The sequence below is a fragment of the Phyllostomus hastatus genome, unplaced genomic scaffold, assembly GCF_019186645.2.
Source record: "Phyllostomus hastatus isolate PE091 unplaced genomic scaffold, TTU_PhHast_1.1 phas_contig_196, whole genome shotgun sequence".
Taxonomy (NCBI): domain Eukaryota; kingdom Metazoa; phylum Chordata; class Mammalia; order Chiroptera; family Phyllostomidae; genus Phyllostomus; species Phyllostomus hastatus.
In genome coordinates this window covers 8,937,793-8,950,551 of record NW_025333709.1, presented here as the reverse complement: position 1 = coordinate 8,950,551, position 12,759 = coordinate 8,937,793, and the positions used below count along the sequence as shown (strand labels likewise).

At 35.8% G+C, this 12,759-nt stretch overlaps 1 protein-coding gene across 8 annotated transcripts in view; it reads left to right on the top strand.

Annotated features, from left to right (window-relative positions):
- Positions 1-12,759, top strand: part of LCORL (ligand dependent nuclear receptor corepressor like) — a 125,397-nt gene that overhangs the window by 77,025 nt on the left and 35,613 nt on the right. For all 8 annotated transcript variants that reach the window (XM_045834492.1, XM_045834488.1, XM_045834493.1 and 5 more), the window contains one exon: positions 7,386-7,637. In XM_045834492.1, coding sequence (XP_045690448.1) covers positions 7,386-7,637 — 252 coding nt within the window. The remainder of the gene's footprint in view (positions 1-7,385; positions 7,638-12,759) is intronic.

Below are 12,759 nucleotides of genomic sequence, written 5' to 3'. Positions count from 1 at the left end.
TCCCTCTCCTTCTGGGACTACCATTTGTGTATGTTGGTACACTTGATGTTGTCCTACAGGTCTCTGAGGCTCTGTTCAATGTTTTTTTCTTTTCTAAAAGAGAATTTAGCTTTTTTTTTTTTTCTTCCCTCTCTTCCTTCTTCCCTGCCCCCTCCTTCCTTCCCTCCCTCCCTCCCTTCCTTCCTTCCCTCCCTCCCTCCCTCCCTTCCTTCCTTCCTTCCTTCCCTCCTTCATTCCTTCCCATCATCCCTTTCTGTCCTCTCTTCTTGCCTTTCTCTGCTGAGACTGGGTAAAGTCCCTTGGCCTATTTTCAAAGTTACTGGTTCTTTTTTTAACCAGCTGAAATCTGCTGTTGTATCCATCTAGTGAATTTTAATTAGTGTACTTTCTTACTTGACAATTTTAATGTGTTTTTTAATTTATATTTATTTTTATTTAATGAGATAGTCTTCTGATGCTTTTTTAAATTCCTTTATATATGGTTTACTTTTTTAACTTTACCAAGACTTTATTTTTTATTTTTATTTTTTAAATATATTTTGATTATGCTATTACAGTTGTCCATTTTCTCCCTTCACTCCCCTCCACCCTGCCCACCCCCTCCCACCCACATTCCCCCCCTTTAGTTCATGTCCATATGTCATAAGTTCTTCAGCTTCTACATTTTTCATACTATTCTTGCCCTCCCCCTGTCTATTTTCTATCTATTGTCTATGCTATTTATTCTCTATACCTTTTCCCCGTCTCTCCTCCTCCCACTCCCCTGTTGCTAACCCTCCATGTGATCTCCATTTCTGTGGTTCTGTTCCTGTTCTAGTTGTTTGCTTAGTTTGCTTTTGTTTTAGGTATGGTTGTTACTAACTGTGAGTTTGCTGTCTTTTTTTACTGTTCATATTTTTTATCTTCTTTTTCTTAGATAAGTCCCTTTAACATTTCATATAATAAGGGCTTAGTGATGATGAACTCCTTTAACTTGACCTTATCTGAGAAGCAATTTATCTGCCCTTCCATTCCAAATGAAAGCTTTGCTGGATAGAGCAATCTGAGATGTAGATCCTTGCCTTTCATGACTTGGAATACGTCTTTCCAGCCCCTTCTTGCCTGCAAGGTCTCTTTTGAGAAATCAGCTGACAGTCTGATGGGAACTCCCTTGTAGGTAACTGTCCCCTTATCTCTTGCTGCTTCTAGAATTCTCTCCTTCATTTTTACCTTGGGTAATATAATTATGATGTGCCTTGGTGTGTTCTTCCTTGGGTCCAACCTCTTTGGGACTCTCTGAGCTTCCTGGACTTCCTGGAAGTCTATTTCCCTTGCCAGATTGGGGAAGTTCTCCTTCATTATTTTTTCAAATAAGTTTTCCACTTATTGTTTTTCCTCTTCCCCTTCTGGTACCCCTATAATTTGGATGTTGGAACGTTTAAAGATGTCCTGGAGGTTCCTAAGCCTCTCCTCATTTTTTTAATTTTTGTTTCTTCCTTTCTGTTTGGTTGTTCCTTTCTTCCTTCTGGTCCATTCCATTGATTTGAAACCCAGTTTTCTTTCCATCAGAAAGAACTATTGGTTCCATGTGCATTTCTCTTCATTTCACTTATTGTAGTCTGCATTTGTTCATCTAATTTGTGACCGAAATCAACTGATTCTGTGAGCATCCTGATCACCAGTGCTTTGAACTGTGCACCTGATAGGTTGGCAATCTCTCATTTGCTTAAAAGTACTGGCCGAGGGGCTTTCAATTCTGTTTGAGCCATCTTTCCCCCCCACCTTTGGTCTGGTCCCACCTATTGCGTATGAGGGGCAGAGCCTTAGATGTTCACCAGGGTGGGGCACCTCAGTCGCTGACGTTGTGACATTGTATGTGGGGGCGGGGTCCAAGAGGGAACAATGGCACCTACTCCGCTCTCTCTAGGACTTCAGTCTCCTCTACCGCTTCCCACAAGCAGATTGAGCCCTTCTTGTGCTGGCTCCCGGGAGGGTAGGCTTGTGTACTTTCTAGGACCCTGTAGGTCTCCCCAAGGAGCTCTCCTGTGAGGCTGAGAGATTCTTCCAGCCTCAACCCCCACAGGTGTTTTCAATCGGTGCGTTTAGGCTTTGTTTCCCCGGCGCTGGGTTCCTGGGTTGCATGGTCTGTGTTGCACTGGTTTTCGCCTAGTTTATCTGCGCGCAAATGTGTGACTGTGGACAGCCAGCTGCCTTGCACCCCTCAGTGGGTCTGCTTGTTGCCTCCTGTGCCCAGGGTCTGCCACCGAGTCAGTCAGCTGCCCCTGCGCTAATGGGGTGAGGCAGTGGGGTCCGCCAACTGCCGCCTGCGCCCTGCGCGCCCGCCTCTCCCAGCCACCGCTTTTTCCTGCCAGGATCCCTCGACCCCTCTCCGAAGGCCTCCTACTCCGCCCCTCCTTACCAGTCTGGATGAGTGGTTGTCAGACTTTCGTTTAGTTCATTTCTCTCTGTTCTGGATGTTTTTTTGTTTCTAAATTTTTGTTGTCCTTAGTTTTGGTTGTGCGAGAAGGCATAGTGCGTCTACCTACGCCTCCATCTTGGCTGGAAGTCCCTGTTTTTTTATTTTTATCTTTTTTCCATTACCATTTAGTCCCCTTATACCCCATGCTCCATATCAATCACCACCTTGTTGTCTGTGTTCATGAGTCCTTTTTCCTTTTGAACATATTTAAATGGCTTATTTAAACTTTTTGTCTAGTAAGTCCAATACCTCAGCTTCCTCCGATGCATTTTCTGTTGACTTCTTTCTCCCCATGTATGGGCCATATTCTGTTGTTTCTTTGTATTTCTCATAATGTTTCACTTAAAAACTGGATATTTTAAATAATACAGTGTGACAGCTATGTAAATCAGATGATCTCCCAGCTCAGTTTGTTGCTGTTGCTGTATATTATTATTGTTTGTTTGTTTGTTTAGTGACTTTTCTGAGCTAATTTTGTGAAGTCACTCATATTTCTTAATTTAGTTGTCAATTAATAATTTAACAGATTCCTTAAATTTCTAGAACCATGAGATTCTTGGTCTTTGCCTAGAGCTATGTCTGTGTTGAGGAAGGCTACCTCAAAACTAGAATGGGAGGATGGAAATAGGGCAATTTGAGATATTATATATAGTTGTTTTTACAGAGATTAACCAGTGTCCTTTCTTTTTTTAAGACTTTATTTATTTATTTTTAGAGAGTGGGAAGGGAGGGAGAAAGAGGAGAGAAACATTAATCAGTTGCCTCGCGCTCGTGCCCCAACAGGGGACTGGGCCCACCAGCCAGCCGCATGCCCTGAGCAGAAATTGAACCGACTGCCTTTTGCTTGGTGGGGTGAAGCCCAACCAAGTGAGCTACACCAGTCAGGGCTAGCCAGTGTTCTTAAACAGACACTTCCTTGAAAGATTTTCATTACTTCCAGAGTTCTTTGTTTAGAGGAATGAAATCCCTCCCACAAAAAACTTGAAGTGAAAATGAAAAACTCACAAGGCTCACAACATTATTAAGAAAGTCAAATTTCGAGAAAACCCATCAGGTTTCTGAAGCATGTTTTCCTGGTTTGGCCTTTGCTCAACCTTTCTTAAGTTTAGCCTCATTTGCTATCTGTATTGACCGAAAAATTTCAAACAGTCAGGACCTGGTTTTTTTTTTTTTATTTAATTGTCCTTCCTTTAGCATAGTTCTCTTTTCTTACATTTTACTGTAATTAGCTAGAGGAAACCCAAAGGCATCTCAACACTTTGTTTAGACATTTCCCTAGATAGACTACCCAACTCATTAGGCACATGTTTTACTTTCCAAGTTACTACAGACAAGTGTTGTCTTTCTGCTACTACACAATAAGTATATTCTTTCCTTTATTTCCCAGTAACATTTACCTCATTTTAATACTCTTCCCAAAGGCCAATGTCTAGTTTTAAAGCCACACCTATACATTTTAGGTTTTAATTAAGTAGCATCTCACTAATATATGCCAGAATCTGTATTATTTATCTATTATTATCTGTCTACCAAATTATTTAAAATATAGTAGTTTAAAATAACAAATATTTATTATCTCACATTTCTCTGAGCCAGAAATCTAAGAGTAGCCCAGCTGTATGTTTCTGGCGCAGTTTTCCATTTGGCAGTAGTGAAGGGGTCAGGTAGGGTTACAGTCAGACATCTGGGGTTTGATTGATCTGGAGTATCTTCTAATTTCACTTACTTGGCTGTTCACAGGAGCCTATAACTATCGTTCATCTCGATATGAGGCTCACCATAGGGCCTCTCACAGTATGGCTTCCTCCAGAGCAAGTAATGAGTGGGTGGGGGAGGAAAGAGGAGAGAAAGGGAGAGAAGAGAGATGCTAGGATGGAGTACGGGTGGGTGCAGGGAGAAAGCAGCGAACAGCAGCATTCAACAGTATCCAACACAGAAACCACATGCACTTATAATCTAATATCAGAAGTGAAGTGTACTTGTGCAGTGTGCTGTTAATCACACATAGCACCCCGATACAACATGGAAGAGACTGTGTAACAGTGTTAAACCGAAAGATGGAAACCACTGAGGACCTTCTTGATCCTGGCTACCACAAAGAGCATGTTAAACTTTTTAATTACATAGTTAAATTTGGAAAATAAAAAGCTAGGGCAAAAATAAGTTTCTTCTGTCTTCTGGAGGGCAGTAGACACCATTTCTGTGTAGCAGCATTCTCTCTTCTAGCTAAGTATTTATTATTTGTCTTACCTTTGAAAACACTTGAGTTCATAATCCCCGACCTAGATCTTTGATTTACTCATTTGTTTTTGTAATTACCACAGCTTGTACTTATAATTTAGAAAACTTATTAGCAGCAGAACAAATTGATGTCTCTCTCTGTCTCAAAATAAAAATCAATAAATAAAAGAATCAAAAAAAGAAAACATCAGCTAATTAGCAGCTGACATTTTTATTGTCTGTCTCTTTCTCTTTTTTATTTATTTATTTTTTAGTTCAGCTTTTGCCAAGTTCTTCGGTTTTACGCATAGACTTATTTTCTAATATAAAGAGACAAAAACTGTGAGTAGGTGAATGGAAGAGTGTAGCGTTATCCTGTTTAAAACTTAGCTCTAAACTCAACCCTAAAATATAGCCCTAATCGTATGTTACGAGTCTGATTATGTTTTTGTTCTTTTCGGGAAATTCAGGTGATTTTGAAATTATGACGTTAGTCAATAAATTGCAGGACAGTTAACCAAAATACATAGAGTTGCATTCAGTATCGCCTCATAATACATAATGTGAAGCAAAATTAGGTTTAAAAAAAGGTGAAGAAGCCTTCAAAGATTGTTTGAGGTAATGATCAAGAAGTGGTATAAACTGGGAATCCTATGTTCAACATGGAAATTTCTTGTTTTGGTAAATCACTTCAGTTAGGTTACATGTGCTAATATTATTTATTATTTATTTTAAACCAAAAAATATCACATAGGCTTAGATATCATGCCCTTTCTATATTTCCCTTAATATTTTTACTTGACATCTTGTGATTTAAATAAAATATAATTTTTCAGTTTGCATCTTTTTGTTTCTCTTGTTATTTTCACTCTAACTTAAAAGCTAATATTTATCACTGCAAGCCCCATTATGATTTTTTAAGATTCTGTTATTCCCATTTTTATGAACAGAGAAACTAAAAGATGGAGAAGGTGTGTAACTAGCTTATGTTCATAAATATGACTAAGATTCCAACCTCTAGGCTAAAGTTTATTTTTTTCCCAGTAGCCCAAAACCAGTAGTGCCTTTCTTTCCCACAGGTTCAGAGAATAAATGTAAAAGCTAAAATACTGCTTTTTTCAATAGATTCTCAGTCCCATTCCTCAGGTGTTTCTTCAGAATTTAAAACTTTTTATTTGAAAAGAGGCAATGTAATGGAGATCTTTATTATGTACCATCTCTCCAACAGTTTGAAAATGGCATGCTGTGGTCAAATATATTGATATTTCTGCAGGGACCATGAATGGATTCATGTCATCTTACGTCACATTTTGCTACCAAGTGTGGGGATGGTCATAGGGAAGGTGTTTATTGCCTCTTCTCACCTCCAAATAGTATGTTTTCAAACCTTCCTGCATTTTAGAATTGGGAATCTATAACAACAAATGCTAGTTCAAAGACTTGCCCTCATATATCTCAGACAAGCTCTCCATACTGAACCCCCTAACTAAAGAAACTGACCCTTCAGTCTCAGACAGCCCCAGATCAGTAGACCTGTCACAGCACACTGATCTGCCTGGATAAGTGTTAAAGCATTTAAGGAGCAAAGAACTAGCATCTCAAGAAGAAGGACCACTTGAAGAAGTGTGGAGCCTAACCAAGTATGCTTAGTCATCCTTTCCAATTTTCCGCTGTTCAACTCTGAAGGAGCAGAGTAAATAAAAGCATTGGGTTGAGACCTGAAGTGTGTGTGAAAAGCCACCACCAACCCCCTTTCCCAGTACCATAACTTTTTATTACCATTATATAACTCTTTATAACTGGTCTGTCCTTATTCCACAAGTCTCACTGTAAAATCATTCTTTTGTTTTGACCTCTTGTACAAGTTTCCAGTAGAATTGTATATCACTGCTGGCCTTCATTATAGTTGTAGCCGATCAGCATGTTTGGAGATCAAGAATTAAGAGCTTTGATAATGATATTGCCATTTTTATTGGAGAATCTTAGTAGACGCTTGCTGAAACCTTTAGGAGTGAAATGTCATAATTCTATAATTTACTTTTAGTGGATCTGCAAACCAAAAAAAAAGGTTAAAAGGAAGCAAATGTGGTAGAATACTAACAATTCTTGAATCTTGGTTGAGGTTGTCTGTGTGATTGTACTATGCTTTTGTTCTTTCTGATTGGAATTTCTCAATATAAGAAGGTGAGGAAATAAAAAATCCTTGATGATGACATTCAAGCTGTATATGAAATACACATTTGATAGAATTGAAGAATTGAATGGTAATTAACATTTATGAGAGTTTAGATGTTTTCTTTAACAGATAATGTACTTTTGTATATTAAGTAAAAATTGCTTAATAACTTATATACATACAATTTATGTTCACATACTGAGTTTTAATGTCTAGTAGAATACATTTGAATCAAAACTATTAAGACAGAACTGAACTATGTCAAATTCCTTATCTGTATTTTAGTTTGTGACCAAAAATGTGTATTTTTAATAAGTAATTAAATATGCCAAGGTTTAAGGTTGATGTATTATCATAATACTAATTAAATCTACAATGTTTTTGTTCCTACATCTTAAACCATTGGTAATTATGTAGTGACTTCTGAAATCATTAATAATCATTAATGATTTATAATAAAAACAAGGTAAGTTTAAATATTAGTATTTTGTATTTCATTTTTAATGCTTATTGTATTTATTTCTTCTTTAGATCTTCCTCAGAACTGTGATCCTAACATTCCCCTAGTTGCTCAGGAATTAATGAAAAAGATGATACGTCAGTTTGCAATTGAGTATATTTCAAAAAGTGGTAAAATTCAAGAAAACAGAAATGGTTCAATTGGACCAAGTCTAATATATAAAAGTATCCAAATGAATCAAGCAGAAAACTCCCTTCAGGAAGAGCAGGAAGGCCCCTTAGACCTCACTGTGAATCGAATGCAAGAACAAAATACTCAGCAAGGTAAGACTTTTGTATGTGTAATATATAATTTTGTTTTAACATTCTTAAATGTATGTAACCTTATATTTATAGAGAAATTTGATAAGTAATATCACTTGTAATTAGCCTATGTGATATGGACTACTGAGAAGTGCTAATTTAGAGCTTTTATATTACAGTTGACTTTTATTTATAAAAAAGGAAATTTGACTTGTTCTCAAGTCTCTTTTTACAATAAAGTGTATGGTGAGAGAATCCGGCCCCCAGCGTGCGGGGTCCGTGTGTTGTGGCTGTGACAAACAAATTCACGTGGACTGCAGAAGTCCTGTGGAGAAGAAGGGACGGCATGGCTACTCTCTGAGAGAAAGAGAGGGCCCCGACCCCTGCCTAGACAGGCTTTTATTGCTTTTCTGGGTACCTTACATCAAGGATGGTCCTCATTTACTATGCGCAAGTTTGCTGTAGGTGGTTACCTTTTTACAGATAACAAAGAAAAGGATGTTGCTAATTACATCAAAGAAGAAGGATATTTGCAAATGCAAAGGGAAAAGTGGCTGAACTGGTTACACCCATCCTTGGGAGGTTTAGCATAGATTTTAGGAAGTTACTTTAAAGATGCAGTCAACATTTGCTGCCTCAATTCAGGGCGAGGGAGTTTTAGCAAAAGCAAGCGCATAGCAGCCTAGGTACAATGCAGGCCTGCTTCCCCGCGGGAAAACCTATCCATGGACGTGGGTCCTGTATGCCGACCTCACTCACCATCGGTTTTCTCAATCGGGCTGGGCTACATTCCTCACGCCACACGGAATGGTGTCCTATAGTTCAGTTTTTTACACTTAGATGGAAAATAAAAAGAAATAGATGATTATCTTCCATTGTTAATGTAAACAGGGAAAAAGAAAAGTTAATACAAGTGATAAATATAATGTAATCATGTGGTTAACTATATAGATTCATTTTTCATAAGAGTCTGAATGATGAGGGCTGTGTAGGATTTATCTAATAATTAGTTGAAGGAAGAGCCATAATTTACAGAGCAAAGGAAGAAAGGACCTTTTAAGTGCTTGTGGAGGACAGCAAAATAAGTGTTTGATTTGAGAAGACAGAACAAGTGGCTTTGGTTAACGCGAGGTTGGGATGTTATGGTCAGTTCTTGGAGCCAGAGAAGTATCAGCATTAAGTTTGATATCAGGAGGCATTGTGGTGTTTGGGGCTCTAAAGAAAAGTACACAAGTCGTTGTTTAAAGAAAATAGTCTTTTTAATGTGTAAGACAGGTTAAAATTGAAAGGGAGCTGAAATTTAGAATTTTTTTATTTATGAATGTATGTGATGTGAAATACTAGATTATATGACAGAAAAGTTCAAGGATGACTATAATGTAAGGCTTAAGGAAAAATATATCAACACAAAGTTTGGAAATTAGAAAGCATACGATTTTTGAAAATTTTTTCTTTGTTTGCTTTTCCAAGTTTCATACCCTCTTATATCTCCTCTCCTTTGTGGAAGGCAGTTTAGTGTTCTAAAGAGACTAAAACATTGGCTTTGATATCTGAAAGATTTGTGGTTGAAATCCCACCTCTGCCCAGTAAGTTACTTAAAAAAGTAACTTTACCTATTAGAACTTTAATTTTGTTGTTGTTATTTGGCAATAATAATAGAAAACTCATTGGAGCAGTGTGAAAAGTTAAACGTAAAGGAACCAACTCATAAAAGATACCCAAACACTAGTCTCTCCATACTTTCTAACTCTGTTCCTTATCACCATAGAAGTGAAGCCTTAAAAGTGGCATCATAGTGATCTGTGAATTTTTGTATGACTGTTAAACTGAAGTAGAACTGGACTTCATCTGAATGGCCCGTGAATACAATTAGGATCTCAAGCTAGAAGTTGGGTAGAAACAAACTTTGGGTCCACAGAAGAAAGAATATTTCTAAGCATCAGACAGTTCTTAAAGTTTAAACAGGCAAATGATTCCCTGGTTGTCTTATCATTACTTAGAGGTACTCAAAAGCATTAGATGAGTGATAGGATGGATGAAATTTTAAAAGTTAAATTCCAGTTCTGATATTCTCTGATTCTGTGAACTTAAATGGTAAGGCAGACCCAAGTATATGTAGAAAACGAGTAATGTGAATTATTTATATTACTGGGATGTCCCAGGGAAAGTGCACAAATATGTATGTGGACATCCTGAGGTTGAAAAGAGTAGTGATAGTTGATATAGATCTGTACTTTAGTCTTCTTGATGATTTTAATTGGGGGGATGACTTTTTATCATACATGATTTCAGTGTTCTTCAGGAAAGGAATGATTTAGTCTAGTGTGACTTGTAATATAGAGAGCAAAGAGAGACTGGTAATAGATGAGGCTGAAAATAACTAGATAGGGACCAGATTGTGAGAAAGCCCTGTAGGATATAGTAAGGATTTTGACTTTCCTTAGAGGCACAGAAAATGGCTACATCGCTGTAAGCATGGTGTAATAAAATCAGATTTTTGTTAATAAACCATACTTCTGTGATACAAGTTGATAGGCTGTAACTCTGCCTACTTTGCATACCAAATTATTTAAATAAAAAATTGAGCACATACCCTTTGATGTATTTGTTTGTTCACATGTGTGTATTTGTGTAATTATATACACTGACACCTTATACATACTCACTTTTCCACAAATTAAATTTTTTAAGGTTGAAATAAAGATGTTACAAGTAATTCTAAATGTCTTGCTAATCATGGTCACTGTCAGCACCTTACTGCACAATATAGACTTAGTGAGAGTATCATTAGTAATGATAGAAGGTATAAATCCGTATTTCAAATGGTTTTCCTAAGAAATTTTTAAAATTTGGACTAATTGGCCTGTAGTATAATCAATAAAGTGCTCCTACTAATAGAAGTAGTGTTAGTTTTGCCTTCTTTTGTAGCTACTGCTTACATTTTTCATATTATTTTCACTCTATAATTTTTAACAGTATTCAAGTCAGTTCATTTTGTGTTATTTAAATTAGATAACATAATCCGTAAATCCAATAGATAATCCAATAACTAATAATATGAATAATTTATAATAGTCTAAGCTATAAATCTATAATATTATCAATTCTAAATAGTTTCATAGTTTATATAACCTTAAAGTAACAGATAATTCCTATCAATCACAGACTTTTAAAAAATAGAAAACAAATATTGGTATAATTTTTTATACCAAAACTAAAGATAGGAAAAGTAAAAAAAGTTGCAAACCATCCTTACAAGCCCAAGTTCAAAAGGTCTAAATAAAATTAGAAAATTGAAAATAGTGAGGTATAAAAACATAACAAATAATGACCAGGGAGTCATGGATGATCTTGCATTTGAAAAACCTTTATTATTTTACACATTACCAAAAAAAGAAGAAGAAAAACTATATCATTATTATAGATACAGGAAAAATCCTAAAAATGCTGACACATTTATGATATAAGATGCCTGTCAAACAGAGAATATATGACCACTTTCACTACCAGAAACATTATAATCTAATGGTTTGAAGTACTGGGGAAGACAAAAACATACACTATCACTAATTTTTTATATTTTATGAGAGGTCCTGACTCATATAACATGATGAGAAAATAGAAATATGAAAATAAGCAATATTAAGCAATTGGTTATAAGGAAAGAATTGGAAAAATTATCATCCCTTATAAGTAATATGATTGTACATGTAGAAAATGTAAAAGAATATTTAGATAAACTTTTAGAATTGGTGAAAAACTTCAGAAAAGATACTACTCATAAGGTCAATATGTATTGCTACATAGCAGCAACCACCCAATTAGAAAATCCATTAAAAAGAGAATCTATAATAGCAACAAAAATGGGGGGGTGGGCATTGAAATACCTAAGAATTAAACTAATGAACTATGTAAGACCTTATGGAGAACATTGTAAAACTTTATTAAAGGACATAAAAGCAGACTCCCAAAATGCGGTGTTATATTTTAAATGAGTGGGAAGACTAAAATATGTCAATCATTTTTAATATACTTATACATTCAGTGTCATTCCAGTCAAAATTTTGATAAGGTTTATTGTGAGAAATGATTTACCAAGCCTAAAATTTATGAACGATACTAAAAGAGCCCAGAATAACTAAGACAAAAGCGGTGAAGGACTTGCTCTAAAACATGTGAAGACTTACCTAGTACAGTAATTAAAGCAGGCTACTATTGGCCATATACAAAATCAGTAGAACAGATTAGAAAGTCCAGAAACTCTCCAAACATTAACAGAATCTTGGTGTAAGACAAAGATGTCATTATAAATTAAGGAAGGATGACCTATTCAGTAAATTGTTTGGAGGCAATTGATTACTCACATGAAACAAACAAAATAGATGGATCCCTACCTCAAACCACTCACCAAAATAATTCCAGTTGGGTCAAGGGGCTAAATATGAAAAGAAAAACTAAAAATTCTAAAAGATTTAGAATGATATCTTAATGAACTCAAAATAAGGAAGAATTTCTTAAGGTGCAAAATTACCAGTCCATACAACAATTTTTGTAACTTTGATTATACTGAAAAAAATTTAAGTATTATAAAAGTGTGAATGGAGTGAAAGTTCAAGCTTCAAATTGGGAGATAGTATTTATAATTGATATAACTGGTACCATTCGCCTAACAAACAAAAACTACAGCCAGTGAGAAAAACTCAACTCTGTAAAAAAAAAAAAAAAGCCATAAATAGTTCTCATAATAGAGTAATAAAATAACCAAAGAAATATTGTTATCCTTTCCAGTCTATTCCAATATACTTTTATTCTCTAGTATAAGAGATGGTAATTCAACCTCTGATTAATAAGAAACTTGTAAAAAATTTTGTTTGACATCTTACATTTCCAAAATATCTACTCTTAATTTATATTTTCTTCATCTGCAACAATATTTTACTTCACAGTTCTGCAGATATTTATAGAAATTATTATCTCCAAGACTTCTTTTTTCCATGCTAACCTTTAGGGTGTTTTTTCCCATCTGTAATAATAGGAGAGTTTATCTCCTTTTGTTTACTAGTGCTGTAAATACTTGTTGAAGCTATTATGTCTCTAAACCTCTGTTTTCCATGCAGATCTTTTTAGCTTGTTGAATTCTTCA